At 45.0% G+C, this 20,662-nt stretch overlaps 2 protein-coding genes across 2 annotated transcripts in view; one reads left to right on the top strand and one right to left on the bottom strand.

Moving 5' to 3' along the window:
- Positions 1 to 20,662, top strand: part of CNTNAP2 (contactin associated protein 2) — a 1,119,417-nt gene that overhangs the window by 749,901 nt on the left and 348,854 nt on the right. Inside the window, exon 10 of the mRNA XM_082192749.1 lies at positions 14,501 to 14,639. Coding sequence (XP_082048875.1) covers positions 14,501 to 14,639 — 139 coding nt within the window. The remainder of the gene's footprint in view (positions 1 to 14,500; positions 14,640 to 20,662) is intronic.
- On the bottom strand, positions 957 to 9,710 carry CFAP141 (cilia and flagella associated protein 141). Its single transcript, XM_082192944.1, has 4 exons — positions 9,555 to 9,710; positions 3,909 to 3,949; positions 2,462 to 2,591; positions 957 to 1,186 (listed from the first exon to the last, which is right to left on the bottom strand). Exons 1-4 carry the CDS (start codon positions 9,627 to 9,629, stop codon positions 1,085 to 1,087), a joined length of 348 nt encoding a protein of 115 aa, XP_082049070.1. The 5' UTR covers positions 9,630 to 9,710; the 3' UTR covers positions 957 to 1,084.

Raw genomic sequence — 20,662 nt, 5'->3', positions numbered from 1 at the left:
GGGTTGTTGTGAAGATAAAAAGGAGCTACCAAGTTCCTTGGAGGAAAGGTGGGGCATCTTTACAAGTATTGACACTGCCCAGAAATAGAGTGAAGCCATGTAAATTAGGGTTAAGAACTTAATTCATTCTGGAGGTCTGTTCTTAACCTGAAACTGTCCTTAACCTGAAACACCACTTTAGCTAATGGAGCCTCCTGCTTCCACCGTGCGATTTCTGTTCTCATCCTGAAGCCAAGTTCTTAACCTGAGGTACTATTAGCGGAGTCTGTAACCTTAAGCATCTGTAACCTGAAGCATCTGTAACCCGAGGTACCACTGTACATTTATGGTTGAAATAGAAATTGCCAAGGTATAAAGAATTCACCTTGCTGCAGGGTGAAAAGTAGTCTTATCTGAGCTTTACAAACACACCATATAGAACAGCATAAAACATCCTATGCTGTTTCTAATATTTTCCTATACAGTCTGGTACTGGATGAAGGAATAGAATCTAACCCTTCAAGACTGCCTGCAAAGCACTAATTCTAATTTATTGGCACCGTAATACCTGCAATAATCACAATACGTAGAATTTGCATTTTCTGGATGGTTTAAAAACATCCTGCAATTAATCATTACCAATTTCCAATGTAACAACAATGAGTGTTTGTTTTTTAATAAATTGCTGCAAATTGTGAAATTATTTTGCATCTTGCCTTTTCCTTTTCCTTTTCCTGTGTCAGACAAAGGGGGAAAACTTAGATTGTAACATAGAGTCTATTCTTTATTGTCAATTAGAAGTTGTGGTGAGGATTTATAAGTGAACCTAAAAGTGCTGCTCATTTTCAAACACTCGGAACGGGCAGGCAAATTCACACATTGCATTGTTTGTGCTTAGACCAGAGTCCAATCTGATGTATAGTTGAGTTGCCCTCTATCAGAAACAAAATGTGCAACTTCCAGTGTATACCGAACCATTCAAACAAAAACTGTTTAATCTTTCCTTTTACTGCTTGCATTTGATTCTTAAACATTGAAAGAAGAATATCTCTACAGTATGAAAAAGCATCAGCATATAATGGTCTGGATTGTCTGAGACAAGTGCTCACAGCCGCTCTGTGAAGAATGACTTGCCCAAGTGGTTCAATTCCAGTTGGTACTGCAGATGCTCAAAACTTAGGCGGTGACGTAAAGCTGCTCGCCGAACCTGCAGGACATGGAAAAACCATTAACAACAACTCCTTTGCTGTTTCTTTTCTATTTCTACAAGGGCTGAGCTCAGTATTACTGCTTGCTACTATGGATGCCGGGTGGCGCTGTGGGTTAAACCACAGAGCCTAGGGCTTGCCGATCAGAATGTCGGCAGTTTGAATCCCCGCGATGGGGTGAGCTCCTGTTGCTCGGTCCCTGCTCCTGCCAACCTAGCAGTTTGAAAGGACGTCAAAGTGCAAGTAGATAAATAGGTAGCGCTCCGGCGGGAAGGTAAACGGCATTTCTGTGCGCTGCTCTGGTATCCCAGAAGTGGCTTAGTCCTGCTGGCCTCATGACCCAGAAGCTGTACGCCGGCTCCCTCGGCCAGTAAAGTGAGATGAGTGCCGCAACCCCAGAGTCGGCCACGACTGGGCCTAATGGTCAGGGGTCCCCTTTACCTTTACTATGGATACCAATTATGCGCATCAGGTACAATCTGGGTGACCTGGTGTAGAGGAAACTTCCACGGCCCTTTTACATTCATTCTTCTTCTTGCAACAACTTTCTTCCCTTAACTACTTCCTTTCCATTCCCAGTTTGTTTATTCATTCATTGAGATAATAATAAATATTGACCTTTTACCTCACTTTCTAATATTCCATTTCCCTTCAGAGGAGGGAGATCTTCCTTCCCCTCTGAATGCCTCTCAGTCACCTTTATTTATTTGTGGGGGTTTTTAATAAATATTTTTTATTAAACAATTTCTTAGCTTACAAAAGTACGTGCATTGTCTCTTTTTTCAGGCCATAAAGTCTTTTCTACAAATCAGTTCCATTTTATATGAGACAATAGTGTTGTGTACAGTATAAGGTCGGATCTAGCATGCAAGTGAGGAGCAGCTTGTGCTGGCATTGTTGCGAAGAAACAAACACTGAAACTAATGAGCAGGATAGCACCTGCACATTTTGCCTTGTAACTTGGATTGTGCGGGGACTAGAGATTTAACTACTACATCATGTCCGTGTTCTGAAAGCAAGTTACTAGTGAAATGCAAACATTCCTCTCTTCCAAGCTTTCGCCTGATGCCCTTATGGTATGAGCAAGGCCTTCACTATATTGCTGACATTAGTTATCACATGCAATTGTACATGTCTGAAGGTTGTTTTCTCCCCATGAAAAGTAGGAATCAAGCTTCAGAAAACAAGCGGCCCTCTTGTTTGGACTGAAAGGATTTTCTCCTTGCTTCACCTGCCTAAAACTGAAAGGGGGGGGAGTTGTCTTCAAACTTTACCATCTTCAGTTGTTTATTAGCATGGTACAGCTCCTCTTTCACTTCTGCCTGCTCCCTCTTTCTGGCCCTTTCCAGACACCTGTCTTCTTGTTTTGCCAGCTCCAGGGCCATCGCCTTGCCACGCTCCCAGCTGCAGAGGCAGAGGCAGGACAAGTTGTGTGAGCAGCACAAACCAGTCATTGCTGTTGTATTAATTGCAGAATGAAGACATTTCCAAACTACTTTTTAAGGGCCAGGCTACATGTTACATTAAATGCAGTACTGCATTTTAAGCAGGGCTTTTCTTCTGGCGGTATGCAACAGTACGTACCACCACCCTTGGGGGAGGGGGGAGGAGGTGAGAGGACTCTTGGACCCCGTCAGAGCATCATGCCTTCCTCCCACAGCCCGAGAAGCATTTGCCCATCTTAGGGAAGGAGGTGTGATGCTCTGGCACGATCCTGGAGCCCTGCTACTTCCTTTCCAAAAACGGGTCTTCACCTGACTCCTGATTTGTCCCTAAGTGCAGATCATGGTTTCTGGTATAAAACAAACTATGGTTAGTGAAACATGTAAGCATGTTTTGGAGCTGACCAGATTTTTTTCTTTGAAACTATGATTCCTGGTTCTACTGTAACAACATGGCAAGAATCATGAAAAACTAACCTTTGGTGAAGTCTTCCTCTTGGCTGAAAGGGAGGATGGGGTGTGAGAGGGAGAGGTTTGCAAGCCTGTGGCTTTGTGCAGCTTCCTTGTGCATGGCTTAGTGTTGTGCGTTAATGCAGCCAGAGGTTTTTAAAGGGGGTGGGACTAACCCCACATACATCCCTCCAGCATATGTGCAAATAAACATGCGTAAATGTGTGAGCCATATTCCTGCAATCCTCAAACCAGGAACCACTGTAGGAATGAACCATATGACAAAATGCAGAAAGTGGAGCAGGAAATGAACAAATATTTTAATGGAATGGTTTGGCTTCAACGTGATGTTTATGTTTTGTTGTATTTTAACCTGTTGTTTTTTTGAGAAATGTATTGGTATTATTGTGAGCTTCTGTAGTATGAAGGGTGGTATAGAAATGTTTCACATAAACACATAATTATGGGGGGTGGGGTTGTCCTTTAGTTCATAGCTAAATGCAATGTAGTGAGCATCCATAGGAATCACACAGGTGCTGGTTATGCTTTGCCATCCAGAGCAAAGGAATGGCTCTTATCTGTCAGCCACAGCCAACATCTGATGCGGCTTTCAGACCCAGCACAGAGACTGGCTTTAATCAGGCCGTTGGGTCTGGAAGGTTTTGGTGTTTATCATCAATTTGTGAGTTTTTGCCTAGCTGCATTTTCAGCTGGGTGTCAAAAGCTTTGCCACCCTGGAGGCAGCCTGTGTCATTGTTTCTTTACTGAAAAAAAGGCTTTTAGCCACTAAAGTCCACAGTTAGAAAACAGGATTTCAAAATCCATTTACCTTCGGAGCAATTTAGCATATGCTTGAGCTTTTGCTAACATCTGAAATGCAATGAAAGATAGTTAGTGCAAAGCAAAAGCAGGGCTGAAACTAGGCTTTCTGTCACTCAGGGCAAAGACCTAGTCTCTCTCTCTCTCTCTCTCTCTCTCTCTCTCACACACACACACACACACACAGAGAGAGAGAGAGAGAGAGAGAGAGAGAGAGAGAGACGTGCATTTGCGTACACACACACATACACAAGTCAACACATTTGTTCATAAAGGGCATAAAGACAGTGGGACTTACTTCTGAGTAGTAAGGCTTCCAGTTTCTGGCTCTAAAGAATAAAATAAAATAAAGAACTCCACAAGTTTGTTTAAAAATTGCCGGCTGCTGAACCATTGCAATTAAAGAATTTAAAGTGGATTAGCTACATTTTCCTTCCAAATTACAAGAAAGGATAAATACAAAATGCTTTGTATGCCAGCATCGCATTTCTTTCATTGCAGGTATTTAATTTCCAGTACAAAGAGGACTCCGTTTTTGTAGCTGATTGTATGCAGCAGTGCCCTCTTTATGTATTCACATGCTGTAAACATGCATGTTGTCCTCTAGAGCCAAACACACTGAAATATACTTGGAGTCGAGAGTGGATTTCATGCTCTTTACTCAGCTCATAGTGGTGAGGAGGAATGAAAGTCCCCCCAAAATATGTGCTTTATATACATTATTTACACAATGGGCTGCACGTGATTGGCTAATTCCGGGATTCTCCTGTAGGCCAATCAGGATGTGGATTCACTTCCACCTGGAGCTGGATTGAATCATAGAATCATAGAATCATAGAGTTGGAAGAGACCACAAGGGCCATCGAGTCCAACCCCCTGCCAAGCAGGAAACACCATCAGAGCACTCCTGACATATGGTTGTCAAGCCTCTGCTTAAAGACCTCCAAAGTAGGAGACTCCACCACACTCCTTGGCAGCAAATTCCACTGTCGAACAGCTCTTACTGTCAGGAAGTTCTTCCTAATGTTTAGGTGGAATCTTCTTTCTTGTAGTTTGGATCCATTGCTCCGTGTCCGCTTCTCCGGAGCAGCAGAAAACAACCTTTCTCCCTCCTCTATGTGACATCCTTTTATATATTTGAACATGGCTATCATATCACCCCTTAACCTCCTCTTCTCCAGGCTAAACATGCCCAGTTCCCTTAGCCGTTCCTCATAAGGCAACGTTTCCAGGCCCTTGACCATTTTGGTTGCCCTCCTCTGGACACGTTCCAGTTTGTCAGTGTCCTTCTTGAATTGTGGTGCCCAGAACTGGACACAGTACTCCAGGTGTGGTCTGACCAGAGCAGAATACAGTGGCACTATTACTTCCCTTGATCTAGATGCTATACTCCTATTGATGCAGCCCAGAATTGCATTGGCTTTTTTAGCTGCCGCGTCACACTGTTGGCTCATGTCAAGTTTGTGGTCAACCAAGACTCCTAGATCCTTTTCACATGTACTGCTCTCAAGCCAGGTGTCACCCATCTTGTATTTGTGCCTCTCATTTTTTTTGCCCAAGTGCAATACTTTACATTTCTCCCTGTTAAAATTCATCTTGTTTATTTTTGCCCAGTTCTCTAATCTGTCAAGGTCGTTTTGAAGTGTGATCCTGTCCTCTGGGGTGTTAGCCTCCCCTCCCAGTTTGGTGTCATCTGCAAATTTGATCAGGATGCCCTTGAGTCCATCATCCAAGTCGTTGATAAAGATGTTGAATAAAACCGGGCCCAAGACAGAACCCTGTGGCACCCCACTAGTCACTCTTCTCCAGGATGAAGAGGAACCATTGATGAGCACCCTTTGGGTTCGGTCAGTCAGCCAGTTACAAATCCACTGAGTGGTAGCATAGTCAAGACCACATTTTACCAGCTTCTTTACAAGAATATCATGGGGCACCTTGTCAAATGCCTTGCTGAAATCAAGGTAGGCTATATCCACTGCGTTCCCTTCATCTACCAGGCTTGTAATTCTGTCAAAAAACGAGATCAGGTTAGTCTGACATGACTTATTTTTCAGAAATCCATGCTGACTATTGGTGATCACAGCATTCCTTTCTAGGTGCTCACAGACTGTTTGCTTAATGATCTGCTCCAGAATCTTCCCTGCTATTGATGTCAGACTGACTGGGCGGTAATTATTTGGGTCCTCTCTTTTCCCCTTTTTGAAAATAGGGACAACATTTGCCCTCCTCCAGTCTGCCGGGACTTCGCCTGTTCTCCAGGAATTCTCAAAGATGACTGCCAGTGGTTCTGAGATCACATCTGCCAGTTCTTTTAATACTCTTGGATGCAGTTCATCTGGCCCTGGAGACTTGAATACATCTAAACTAGCCAAATATTCTTGTACTATCTCCTTAGTTATTCTGGGCTGTGTTTCCTTTGCTGAATCATTTGCTCCAAATTCTTCAGGTCGGGCATTGTTTTCTTTATCGGAGAAGACTGAGACAAAGAAGGCATTGAGGAGTTCAGCCCTTTCTGTGTCCCCTGTTTGCATTTCACCATCTTCTCCTCTGAGTGACCCCATTGTTTCTTTGTTCTTCCTTTTGCTACGAACATACCCATAAAAGCCTTTTTTGTTGCTTTTAACCTCTCTAGCAAGCCTGAGTTCATTCTGTGCTTTAGCTTTTCTGACTTTGTGTCTACACGTGCTGGCTATTTGTTTGAATTCCTCTTTGGTGGTTTCCCCCCTTTTCCATTTTTTGTACACACCCTTTTTTAATCTTAATTCAGTTAAAAGTTCTTTAGATAGCCACCCTGGCTTCTTTAGGCACCTTCCATGTTTCCGTCTCATTGGTATTGCCTGACGTTGTGCTTTTAGTATCTCCCTCTTAACAAACTCCCAGCCATCATGAACTCCCTTTCCTTTTAGTATTGTTGTCCATGGGATCTCACCCAGCACTTCCCTAAGTTTTATGAAGTCGGCTTTCTTAAAGTCAAGAAATTGAGTCCTAGTATGCTTGGCTGCTCCTTTCCGCTGTATAGTAAACTTCAGAATAGCATGATCACTCGCGCCTAATGATCCTTCCACTTCTACCCCACTAACCAGGTCATCAACATTGGTTAGGACCAGATCTAAAATGGCTGTTCCTCTTGTTGATTCTCCCACTTTCTGGACAATGAAGTTGTCTGCAAGGCCAGTGAGGAATCTGTTTGACCTTATGCTTTTGGCTGAGTTTGACGTCCAACAAATATCCGGGTAATTGAAATCCCCCATTACTACTATCTCCCTTCCTTTTGCATGCTTGGCCATCTGTTCCAGGAAGGCATCATCTATGTCCTCCGTTTGGCTTGGGGATCTATAGTAAACTCCCACAATGAGGTCTCTGTTATTCTTCTCTCCCTTAATTTTGACCCAAATGCTCTCACTTTGTCTTTGAGGATCTAAATCTTGGATCTCTTCACAGGTATACACATCCCTGACATATAACGCCACTCCTCCTCCTTTCTTGTCTGGTCTGTTTCTCTGAAATAGATTGTATCCCCCCATTATTACATTCCAATTGTGGGACTTATCCCACCAGGTTTCAGTGATGCCTATTATGTCATATTTAGTTTGCTGTACCAAGAGCTCAAGCTCATCTTGTTTATTTCCCATGCTTTGCGCATTAGTGTACAGACATTGAAGTCCATTAATCATTCCCCCGTGTCTCTTATTTAAGGATTTTTTCCTCCCACCACTAGGTCCGTGTGCTGTTTGCTCCATTTGGTTGGGTGGCTCAGACTGCTGCATTCTGAATCCTATTGTTCTAGGACCAATCAGACTGCTGCATTTTGGATCCTATTCAACTCAGTACATAACACACACACACACACACACACACACGAGAGAGAGAGAGAGAGAGAGAGAGAGAGAGAGAGAGATAAGCAAGCAATACTCCAAAGTGCTTATCTTGTGAACTTGACATTTAAATTGTTTACACAATGGGCTGCAGAAAAGCTTCTGTTCCCCAAAAAAAGACAGGAGGTGGTGTTCTGGTGTTCTGATCTCTTCACCACTTTTAATTGATCTCTGAGACATTGAGGGAAACAAAAGAAGAAAGCAACAAAACTTCCATTTTTCAACTTTGCTTGGAGATCAACCTTCTCCAGGATTTCTCTTTTGTACACAGTTCCAAAAACAGACAGGAGGAAAGGAGGATCGTTTCCAGGTTTTCTTGCTTCCCTTTGCAAATTAGCATCCCTCCTATGCTCAGCAGTACCAAAGACTCTGTGGTGCCGAATGTCATGGGCCAGGAGTCAGCTTCACCTGCTGAGCAGCAGCCTGAAGGAGCCAAAGGCAGAGTGACTCCACTCTGATCAGCCTTCTTGCTCCTGATGTGAACCAGCCGGCTCCAGCTTTCTTAAGCAGGGTGTGCAACCTCAGTCTGTTGCTGCGAACAATGTTCGCCTGGCCAGACCTTGCTGCTCCTTGCTTCTCGTTACCTTGGACTCTCGGCTTTCTTGACCCCTGGATAGTCCGACTACGTGAACTGAGATGCCCCTGCCCTTAGGACTGGACTGAACCTTGTATATGGACTCTGCCTCCAGGCAAGGACCCCCCTGAGACTTGGCTGGTTGGCTGCCCTCTCCCGCCACTGAGCTCTGCTGAAGCTGAGCAGCACAGGACTATGACACCCAAAGACCCTTTTAGACTCCGGAGCTGGCTGCGGTTGGAGGAAGCCCCTCGCAAGCTGGGAGCTTCAGTGGCTCCCCTCTAGAGACTTAGACGTTGACAGGAGACCATCGTCATATTGGTGCTAAACAGATAAACCGCTCTTATCGGTGCCTGGATGGGAGAGATCCTGCAAAGACATTTATGCCAGCTTGGGAACAATGATGGGGGGAAGGTGAAATATAAATGTAAGAAAATAAAGTGTAGGCCACACATGGTCCATAGCCACCCACAGCTGACAAAAAAGTTGGCAAAGTCAAATGTGAGGAAAATCAGGTTCTGATCAGGCAAAAATTCTATAACGATTTTGAAGAATGTTAAAGGAATGTTCTCAGGAGAAACTTTCAGACATCCCAGAGTTGCTATTGAATTCTAGATGAAGCGAAATCCAGGATCCATTTTGAGAGTGAAAGGCCACATTCCAATACACACCGGCATGGGTAGAAATTTCATTTAATTCACTGGGACAGGCTACTTTTGAGCTGACATGCATAGGATTGCACATATTTGTGGGGATTTCAAATGAAGTTGTTTCAATATTGTTTGTTAAAAGGGCGGCATTTTATTTGTAATTTTAAAAAATCCAGTCATGTTTTAGACACGTCTAATATCCAGTTTCTAACCTGGCATTTCCCAACAACAACCCTAACTATTTTAAAAATATGTGCAATAGAGACAAAATATACAATTATATTAAAATCTGCTTAATCCTGACAGCTGAATTAAAAGGCCAAAGTTTTTACAGTTTTCCCAGGAAGCATTCAGCCTTGGACTTAGATGGAACTTATTAATCTGTGGAACTCACTGCCACAGGTCCGTGTGTCACGCTCGCATTAACCGGCAGCAATGTTCTGGGCTCCTCCATATTTGCAATATCAGCCTGAGAGTTGAGGAGTGCTCTCCTGTGCATATTCTAGAAGCCACCTAGGCTCCTCCCTTGTATTTCTGGCCAGGGCCCAAGGTCCTACCTCTTCCTCTTTCAGCAGCTGCTCGCGTGTCAGGACATTGCTGTCCGTGCCGGTCTTCTCCTTGGCGGATGCCATGCTGCGGTGGGACCAGGGGGGCGAGTGGGGAGCACCGCTCTATGCGCGCGCGCTCTCTCTCTCTCTCTCTCTCTCTCTCTCTCTCTCTCCCTCTCCCCTGGCCTGATGCTGCTTGCATCCCTGGTTGCCATGGGAGCAGACCACGCTTCCAGAACCGTCAGGCCAACACAAAGGTCCCGAAGGGCAGCTGCCAGTTGCCTAGGAGAGGAAAGGGAGATGCAGGCACTGCCTCTCGCCTTCAGGGGCCCAGATCTGAGCTAACCGTAAAGGCGATTTCCGCAGTTCCTCTTGGGGAGAGAGAGTCCCTTCGTTTCTCTCCTCTCTCAATTATTCTTCAAGTGCACGTTCACATACTCCAAAGCAAATAAATTCTCCCTGGAGAGACAAACACCAGAAATGTAGTCTTAAAAAAAGAAGAAGAAAACTTTGATCATTTTTTTTCTTCCCTGCCTTTTCCCAGCTGCCACCCCTGTCGCTCCCATAAAGTTACCCCTCCTACTCTGTCCTCCTGCGTTGAGTTTCGCGTGGCATTAAAGGACCTTGCAGTGGATGATGTGGGGAGGGTGGGGGGAAAGGGTGGGCAACTGTGTGCCCCCCCCAGACAAATTGCTTGCCCTGCTTTCATCATATGGAAATGCACATAAAACTAGAAAAGCAGTTACAGTTCTGCCTGATTTGTGCCATTGATTTCAATAGGCCTACTCTAAGCATGGTAAAATATGCATCCAGCTTACTGAGAGAACAAATGAAATAAAATTAGAAAGCAATTTTCAAATGAGAAATTACATAAAAATGGCAAGTAGGCGCAGTCTCAAACCACAGGAAGTACCTTCAGCCCAAAGAGTGTTTGAGATGTAAATGAACAATTACCAAGCGCTTCCTGTCTCTTCATCAAAGCTGTTATGTGGACCACAGAGTGCTCAAGTTATAGTGCCATTTTAGATTAAAATGAAAGTTGTTCCTATTATGATATATTTATTAAACTGTATTTTATGTTTTGCATGCAAGTCATTTGTCTTTCCCCAAATATTTTTTCAAGGATAGCAAATCCAGGGAACATTATATATCCTTGAGGGCAGGGGCGCCGACTTATAAAAAATATTGGGGGGGCCCATACCGGGGTCCTGCCGCTGCTTCGCTCGGGTAGCCGGGAGAACGCAGCTCGAGGTGGCGGTGTTGGGGAGAGGCCCTCGCTCAGGGCGCCACGAGACTTGGCGGCCGGCGGCCTATCTGGGGGTTTTGGAGTGTATTTCGGCGGAGCGATTGGGGAGGAGGGGGCTTGTTGCCGGATACTTCAGCTGGGCTGGAGATCCGCTGCTGGGGGGTCCCTGGGCCGAGTTGTGAGCCCGGCCTGCTGAAGGGAGATCCAGCCGATTGCGCGACGGGGACGGCCAGGGCTCTCCGGCTAGGGCGCACGGCTGGCTGGCTGGCGAGGGAGCAGGTGGGGAGGAGGCGGGGGTCCTCACTCTCTTAGGAAACGCACCCGCGCGCCCGATTGCCACGAAGTCCGAAGGGTGCGTGTGTGGAATTAAAAAGCAAAAACGAGATACGGGCAGGGCAGGCAAAGAGTTTTCCGCAAGAGGATGGAGGGCAGGTTGAAGAGAAAATCACTCAGGATGAGACAGTCAAATCAGCCATGATAAAATGGGCTCAGGATATTGGGTATAACATCATGTTTGAGGACTGGGAAAGGTTATGGACCACCGGAATGAAATTCACGGCATGTAATGCCTTGAAGGAAAATATTATGAAAATGATTTATAGGTGATACATGACCCCAGTCAAGCTTGCAAAAATATATCACCTGTCTGATAATAAATGTTGGAAATGTAAGGAGGCTGAAGGGACATTCTTTCACCTCCGGTGGACTTGTCCAAAAGTGAAGGCCTTCTGGGAAATGATCTATAATGAGTTAAAAAAGGTATTTAAGTATACCTTTCCCAAGAAACCAGAGGCCTTCCTCTTGGGCATTGTTGGCCAGAAAGGGTTAAAGAAGGATAGAACTTTCTTTATGTATGCAACTACAGCAGCAAGAATACTTATCGCAAAATATTGGAAGACACAAGATTTGCCCACACTGGAAGAGTGGCAGACGCAATTGATGGACTACATGGAACTGGCTGAAATGACTGGCAGAATCCGAGATTTGGGAGAAGAAACAACAGAAGAGGACTGGAAAAAATTTAAGGACTATTTACAAAAACAATATAAGTTGTATGAATGTTAAAAATTTACACGATTCGGAAACTGTAGCTTCAGCAATTAGATTTGGGAAACAGGAAATTATATTTTAAGTAAGAAAAGGTCAAAATCTAAGGTAATACTATGTTTAATTTAAGATATAAGTAACTGATGAAAAGTATGTTAAATTTAGAGGTATAGTATTTGAAAAGTACAAAATAAGGTACGAAACAAGGTAATAATTTGCTGATATCTTTATTATAAAGAATGCAGGGTAAGGGAGATGCGAGGAAGTCCAGTTAGTTATATAAAAAATGTGTTGAATGGTTGGTTTTCTTTTCTTCTTTTTCTTTTTTTCTTTTTCTTGTTCTTTTACTTTTTTCTTCAGTGTATGTTTCTAACTTTGTATTTGAAAACTTAATAAAATATTTATATAAAAAAAAGAGAGAAAATCCTTTCGCTTTTCTGGGGTGCAGGGAAGTCTCAGAGCCGGAGGTTGGGGAAGGGACCCCCTTTGCTCTGCCCTCTTCTCCCGTCTTAGATTCGCATGGGGGTCCCCGCCCGAGCTTGCCTGGCCACCGGGCCACACAAGGGCCGCGCTCTACGCGGCGCACCTTGCTAGCCGCGCAGCTGTCCTCCGCGGCTGCGGAGCGGCCCTGCGTCGGTGCCCAGCCCCTCTGGGCGCCCGCTGCGCTGCCAATGACAAGTGGGCGACTATTTACAGGGCGCCGCTTTCTTTCCCGATCCTTCATCCTCCCAGTCTTCCAGCCCTTTTTTGGGTTGGAAGCTCGTCTCGTTCGCCCTTCTCCTTTCTTCACCCTGCGCGCAATTTTCCTCCCTCGTCTCCCTCCCCATTTCTCCTGACTGACTAACTGACTGACGGGCTTGGGCTTGGGCTCGGGCTCGGGCTCTGGCTTGGGCTTGGGCTCGGGCAGCCACAGCGTCGGCGGTGTTGGCGATCGGCGGCGCGGGGGGATGGCCCTCCCGGGGGAGCCGGCGCTGCTCAATGGGGTTGCCAAGGAGACAGGCCGGCCGCCCCCTCCCCCGGCCCGGCGCCCCCCGCCGCGCCGGTGCCCGTTATCGAGCTGGTGCGCGCTGGGCGCCCTATAAAAGCCGCGGACACGCCAAGCGTCGACAGGCAGAGCCAGCACGGCGGCGGCGCTCTGCTGGAGGGGCGCCCGAGATTATTGGGGGGGCAGAGCCCACCCAAACGAATTTTTGAGGGGGCTCGGGCCCCCTCAAGCCCCATGGAGTCGGCGCCTATGCTTGAGGGTTTTATTTCATTTGTTTTGATACAGAGGAAATCTAGTATAGCTTTTTATTATTTTGAGTTGGAAATGTCTATTGAAGAGCAAAGGGTAATTGGGAATCCTTTCCTAGGAGCCTGACATGTGCAAGGAGGGGCTCTGGAATGGGGAAGCATTTCTCCTGGGGAAGCCAGACTCTGCAAGGGGCTGCCTTCAGCCGGCCAGACCCAACGCTCACATGCCCAACGGACAGATCGTGACCGGGGGGGGCGGGGGTCTCTGCTAGGTAGGGTTGCCACCTTTGGTCAAGCAGGACAAAATACAGGATAGGTCGGGCAAGGACAGGTTGGGGGTTGGGACTGGGGGGCACACACACTCTTGTGACACCAAATCCTCCCCCCCTCTTAGAAGGGCAGGGCCAGGGGTAGACGGCTGGCTCCCCATGCTGGCGTCAGAAGAGATAAGCAGGGCAGAGGAGAGGTCAGGTTGGGATGGCGGAGGGGGCCAAGTTGCGTCAACTGTGTGCCATGCTTGACTGGCAGGCGGCGGCTGAGAAGGAGCACCAGTGGGGGGGGGCGAGGGAGAGATGGTTGCTCCTTCCCCTTTCTCTCTGTTGTCACTTGGGCTGGGCTTCTCCTCAGCCACACCAACAGTGATGCAGCCACCATTTGGGGCCAGTTGAGCTCCAATACGAAGGACAAGGCATCCTTGTTTGAAGTCCAAAAGGGACGTTGGGCACTTTTGTCCAAAAACGGGCCAATCCCATTTTTCTAGGGTTGGGTGACAACCTCCTACTAGGGAGTGCTCCTTTGCAGGCCCATTTCAGTGGGGGGTGGAGTGAGCCAGAGCCTCATCTTCAGATCCGCCAGCACTGTTTCCAGTCCAAGTCAATAAGAGCACGGGAAGCTGGTTCTTCACCTCTTTTCCTGGAGTGCACCGAACCAAAGTGTTTTAGCTGTTTGTAAACATTGATTAGTGGACAAGAGGCCATGGAACATGCTGTTCTTTTGCAGCACTTTCTGTTTCATGTAATAAAACCATAAGGGGTTCCATTACATAAATAAAAATAAACGTCTCATCATCCGTGGGTCCTGCGTTTGCAGCAAGGTGCAACATTGTGGAGTTTCACACAATAAATTGTGATTTGCCAGAATAGATTTTTAATAGGTATCACTGAGTTTCTGGCTTGTTTGCAATTCGAGTTAAAAGCCATGCTTGCGGTTACAGGCAATTACACCACAAAGACAATGCCCACACTTTATCATATTTCTTTTTTGAAAAGCTCCTTATTACCTCCCCCCCCCCCAGCATTTGATTTTTACTGAGATGTGCTTTGGCAAAGGAATGACAATGTATCCTATGAGCTGTACATGCAAATGATTTCCCTGAACTTTCTGTTGAATATAACAGCAACCCTTATTTTGTCTGTTTACTTATATACAGGTTTTCTTCAGCTCTCATTCCAAGGCTGCATGCAGCTTATTCATGTCGACGATCAGCTGGTGGATTTGCATGCAGTAGAACAAGGAAAGCTGGGAAGTTTCGCCAACGTCAGCATTGATATGTGCGCCATTATTGATCGGTAAGTTTAGAGCATGGAGTGACGTGGTGGGTGGCGCAGCGTGAAATGGATGTGGCAGGAGACAGGAGCAAGTTGCTTTGAAAACTCCCAGGCCGTTTTTCTGCATTTAACTTTTGCTGTGCTTCAAGAACCATCATAAGACCTCTCCTCTCCAGCAGTAACTGAGAGGTGGGGCAGGTGAGGTGGTGAGATGGGATTCCTGTGAATCATACAGTTGGAAGGGACCCAAAAGGTCATCAATTTCTGTTCTCATCCTGAAGCAAAGTTCTTAACCTGATGTACTATTTCTGGGTTAGCAGAGTCTGTAACCTGAAGTGTCTGTAACCCGAGGTACCACTGTATCTGCTTTTGAAAAAGATTAGAATCTGCTTTCCTTGTTCAGTATACATCTTTAGCACAAGAAGCAATTTTGTCCCCCCGGTGGATTTTCTGCAACTTGAGGTCTAGTCTGCTGTGAAAGAGCAGTCCATTGGAATGGAGCCATTATATGATCATCCCTGAGAGAGCCAGGGACATTATTGTGAGCTATAATAGGTGCTGTTTTCCCCTCATAAAAGCATTCATTCATTCATTCACTAACATTTTCACTGTTAACATAAGAGTAGGGAATACATTTTAAAATTGTATACCATCGTCATTACCCCTGTTTAAAACATCTCTCCTTCTTGCTTATTATAACTGCTGAGAAAGTGCCAAGGCAGAATAGACATCAGTGTTACTAATAGAATCCTGGAATGGTAGAGCTGGAATGCACCAAGGGCCGTCTAGTCCAGCCCCTGCAATGCAGGCATCTCAGCTCAAGCATCCCTGACAGGTGGCCATCCAACCTCTGCTTACAAACCTCCAAGGAAGGAGAGACCACAACCACAGTGGAACCTCAAGTTAAAGACGTAATCCGTCCTGGAGGCAACTTGAAGCGTTTGCATCCAGAAGCGCCGTGTCTGCACATGCGCACAGTGCTATTTTGCGCTTCTGCACATGTGCGAGTGGTGAAACTCAGAAGTAACCCATTCTGGTACTTCAGGATTGCCGCAGGACACAAGACGAAAACACAACCCGAAGCGGATGTAACATGAGGTATGACTGTAGTAGATATTGATAAATAGCATAAGTTGACATATTTTAATATTTAATACGTTAATATTTTTTATGTTTCTAATTGTTTTAATTCTTTCTACTGATAATTTTAATATTTTTTATAATTTGCTTAGACATTTTATTACAATAAAGGTCTTTCTGTGCGTGTAACATTACATGTCTCTGCAGTGCAAATAGCTGTGCCCTTTCTTTGCGCTATGAATATGTTGGGGTTAGTGATGTGGCTTCACTTTCCTCAGCCAGGAGCAGCTCGCTGCAAATCTGACTTCTTTGCCATAAACAGAAGTTGCATAACATTGTGCATGTTACTGCAGGCGCAACTGAAGACAGAAAAACACATTTTCCTTGACTTGGGCTGCCTCCCCCAAATATTGCTGCCCCCTTTTGCCATCCTCTCCCCGGTCACAATCAGGCACACTTGTGCATTTTATCACGTGGGTCTGCTGCCCCAGCTGCATCGCTGGCTGTCACTAGTGGGTGAGAGAAAACACAGACTGTGGTGATGTCATATGGCTTTAAAAAAATTAATCGGTAATGACCCATTGCTTTAGGAATCACTTACAAAGTTTAGCACCATCCCTCCTATAACTACATAGGGTGGGGAGGGAGGGAGGAAACGGCAACATGGGGAGGGAGGAAACGGCAACATGGCAAATCCTTTTGCAGCTACGAATCTGTGTCAAGCATAATTCCTCTCCAAAGACTGTTCTCTGTGTTGTGAATGAGTTAGCTGACCTGTTTTTATCACTGAACTTTTTAGCTCTGAGGGGGGGAAAGGAGGCCCCCCTGGTCATGTGCTTTGTTCCTTAGGAGATGGTAGTTTCTACAGGTTTCAGAAGAGATCATTGCAATGGAAGTGAGAAGAAAATTCTAACAATTGTCCATTTTTGTGGTGAAGTTGATGTGCCCTAAGCAAGCAGGTAACTGGGGATCTGTAGCTTTATGTTTAGGCCTGAGTTATCCTAGTGCTGGTTCTTACCTAGGAAATCCTGAAAACTTAGGTCTTACACAGACTTTAAAACTGAGGGCCTAGGATACATGTCTGTGTTCAGCTGAGCTTGTGCTTTTTACACCTCAGCCTGGATAGCTCAGTGGGTTAGAGTGTACGGTGGTACCTCCGGTTACAAACTTAATTCGTTCTGGAGGTCCGTTCTTAAGCCGAAACTGTTCTTAACATGAGGCACACTTTTATTAATGGAGCTCGTTACCAGAAGCATTCGTAAGGAGGACGGTACATAACCCGAGGTTCCACTGGAGTGCTGATAATGCCATGGTTGCTGCATATTTGGGTTGGACTAGATGATCCTCAGGGTCCCTTCCAACTCTTTTGAATCCATGAACCATTAAGGAATAAAATGATGCTTGTGTTCTGCTGTGCAGTTGATGTGATCTGGTCATTTATGAAAGGCTTGTTTTTTCCAAGTGTCTGGGATGGGGAGTTTCACCCACCTACCAATGTGGGTGCAAATATATATGAATAGCAGGAACTGGTTGTTTTCAGACCAGCACTTTGTCATTTTCACCTTAATAATTGCAGTGCAATCTGCACTTTTAAAACCAGGTTATTAGGAGGACACCAGGAGTTTGGGGAGTGGGTGGGGTGGAAGTCCTATGAAGGGAGCCATGAACTTCAAACTGCCGGCACTTGGGGACGCCTGGGAGCAAAACAAGCCACAGCCAAGCTGTTCTAGGCTAGAAGGTGATCTCTGTGTTTTATGTTAAGCAACATTCCCTTGTGAAAGTTTTTGCTTAGGCAAAATATCTGAGGAATTCTGAGGGAAGAAAAAGTGCTTTGATGAATGCATTTTTTCAGTATGCCCTCCTGGGTTATCTTGTGGGGGTGGGAAGGCATTGTAAGGCAGCGTCCCAATTCATGGCTGCAGTTAGAGGGGCCCGGGTCACTGTGAAGAACTGAGGAGACAGATATGCTGTGGGAGGAAAAATAACTTCCGAAGTCACAGGTGTTTCTGATTATGCAGAGAGAAATCCTGTTTTCCTTTCACGTCTGCAACATCTATGAGTCGACTCACCTAGAAGCCTCGGAGTTGCCAGAGCAATTGGTGTGCTGCCTGGCAAGTGACAGTACAGATCCCTGTACATCTTTCCTTATCGTTGACAAACTGGGTTTGTTGTTGTAGTCCAGATGGCACAGTTGTACATTAGGATTGTCACACAGCACATTGCACAGGAATTATTATTCACAACTAATTTATCCCAGAAGCCTGCAGAAACTGGTTGGCTGCACTTGGTTTCCTCAAAGCAGCGTGGGCAGGGATTTTCATCACTGGGATAGCATGACATGATGCTAGAAAGGATTTTGAAACCTCCCATCCAATATGTTATTATAGATTATGTTTAACATATGTCAATTTTAATGAAAATCTGACAGTGTGGTTTAAAGACATGCTAAGTACCAGAGATGTGCAAATAGAATGAGGCTGCCCTGAGTTATAACTGTTCCTGAAACTGTTTGCTGGTGGTGGGCAGAAGCTTTTGATTTTTTTCCTTATCACAAAGAGATATTAGCATGTCCCGCACTTTCTCTGTTTCATGAAGGCAGCAGGCAAGGTAAGCCCGGCTCTGTTTTTTCCTGGGATACTGCACTGTATACCGCTGGGCACAGGAGTCAAGCATTTGACTGGCACACCTACGCAAGCCTTGCATTTCCAGGGCTGCCTCATTGCTAGTCAGAAAAGGAATCCAGTCAAAGAAGCTATGGAAATATAGTGCCCATGAGACTGAGCTCTGGACCAGGAAGTATCACCTATAAAATCATTTGCCTTGGGCAAGCTGGCCTTTCTCAGCCGGAGTCTCTAAAGTGATGCACATATAATAGAATAATACTGACCTTCCATACGGAATAGTTGTTCATTATATTTGAGGTAATAAATGTGCATTGCTTTGGAAATTATAAAATGTTATTTTTAAGCTATGTGTTATAAGAAAGCCATGCTGCTCAATGCATTACAAGCTGCATGCTGAGGAGCTGGGATCCCTGAGGAGTCGGGGACGGTGCATGTCTAGCTGTTGGACTCCCTTCAGCAGCTTTTTTCAAGCTAATGATAGTATTATTATCTAAGGATTCATCAGGGCTGGAATCAGAAGCGAGATAGTAGCAAACACAGATATGTTATGTACTGAAGTTCTCACCCTGGGCCAGCAGGGGGATACTGTATAGTTTTCACTCAGGTCCGCATATGCAAATAAGGAATTGAAAGTGATGTTCAGTGATTGGATAGTTACAGAAAGTTGTTACAGTTGCGTTCTAGTGGAGCTCTATATAAGCAGGCTGGCTGAACCCTTCAGTTCAGTTCTGTTCTGGGTCTGTGAATAAACAAGAGCTGTTTGAAGAATCGCTGTGTCGTCTGATATGTTCACCCACAACTTAACAACTTCCATTTCCCTTCCTTGGCCAAAGGGTCCTTTAGTACTTCCTTAAAATCTCAGTATGTGTCTGGCTGAACCGGGGGGTTATGTGAGGGTTTTTCTTTTAATTAAATCTCTCTTTATTATTATCTATTTTGCTTTATTGCGTATGTTTACTGTCATATGTAGTTTAGGTAGCAAAACATTTTCGCTTCCACCTTCCTCAGCTGCTCTAATATAAATGGAATGCTGCTCCTGCCAGCTTTGGGGGTGTTCAGAAGGGATTTATTTGTTGACGCTCAGTGATGTTGGTTGGCATCCCCTGAGATGAGGCCATGGGTTGTTAAGGTGCCCATTATGCACATCCAGAATTTCTCCCTGTCAGTTCTATTATAGCTGTATGTAAAAAGTCTGGGGACACGGGTGGCACTGTGATCTAAACCACAGAGCCTAGGACTTGCCTATCGGAAGGTCGGCGGTTCGACTCCTCACAACGGGGTGACCTCCCGTTGCTCGGTCCCTGCTCCTGCCAACCTAGCAGTTCAAAAGCACGTCAAAGTGCAAGTAGATAAATAGGTACCGCTGCAGCAGGAAGGTAAATGGCGTTTCTGTGCGCTGCTCTGGTTCGCCAGAAGCGGCTTAGTCATGCTGGCCACATGACCCGGAAGCTGTCTGCGGACAAACGCCGGCTCCCTCGGCCTGTAAAGCGAGATGAGTGCTGCAACCCCAGAGTTGGCCACGACTGGACCTAATGGTCAGGGGTCCCTTTATGCTAACTGTCCTTTTTACATAAAAAGGTAAATATATAGTACACCTTACAAGATTTCTTAACCCAACAAGTTCAGTTACAAGGTAAACCAAGATGATATACATAAGGAAAGAAATTTTAAAAACACAACAGTGTTCTGTTCATGTGACTTAATTCACCAGTAAATGAACTGAATAATTAAAAAGTGAAGAAAGAAATAAGTGGTTGATAAGTCCCCCACCCACACTTGCTTCTGAAACAACATACAGCAGGACTGCATTTTCTGTTTTATCATTCCAATCACGAATAACCCCCTTTTCTGCGTGAACAAATCATATTGTTGACCTCCTTTATTTTTTATAAAGTTTTTGAGTTTGACCATATAGGCCAAATATCAGATTCTTAATAACTAGTCCCCAATAGAGAGTGGGTTATTTGTTTCTCTTAATAACTGATTGATATACAGGATACTGCCAGGAAATGGGTGGTCATTTCCCTCTTTTATAGAACCAAAAATAAATAATAAAGTGCCAATAGTTAGTTCATAATGAGTTATTATTCTGATTTCAGTTACTATTTGTACTCAGTAATTCCTGATTTTAGGGCCTGTCCAAAATATATGCTACTTCATTCCACATCCCCAACAAATATATGCCACATTCATAAATATTTGACTTAATCTTCTTGGTTTTAGGTGCCATCTAAGAGCAGTTTAAAAAAAAATATTAAGATTATAATAAGCCACAAACTATGGAATATACTTCTGCATCCATTTCTATGTTGTCTGTGTTGTCCATGTAATGTAATCCCC

Source organism: Podarcis vaucheri (genome assembly GCF_965113315.1).
Source record: "Podarcis vaucheri genome assembly, chromosome: 12".
Classification (NCBI taxonomy): Eukaryota; Metazoa; Chordata; class Lepidosauria; order Squamata; family Lacertidae; genus Podarcis; species Podarcis vaucheri.
This window is presented reverse-complemented; position numbering and strand designations above follow the sequence as displayed.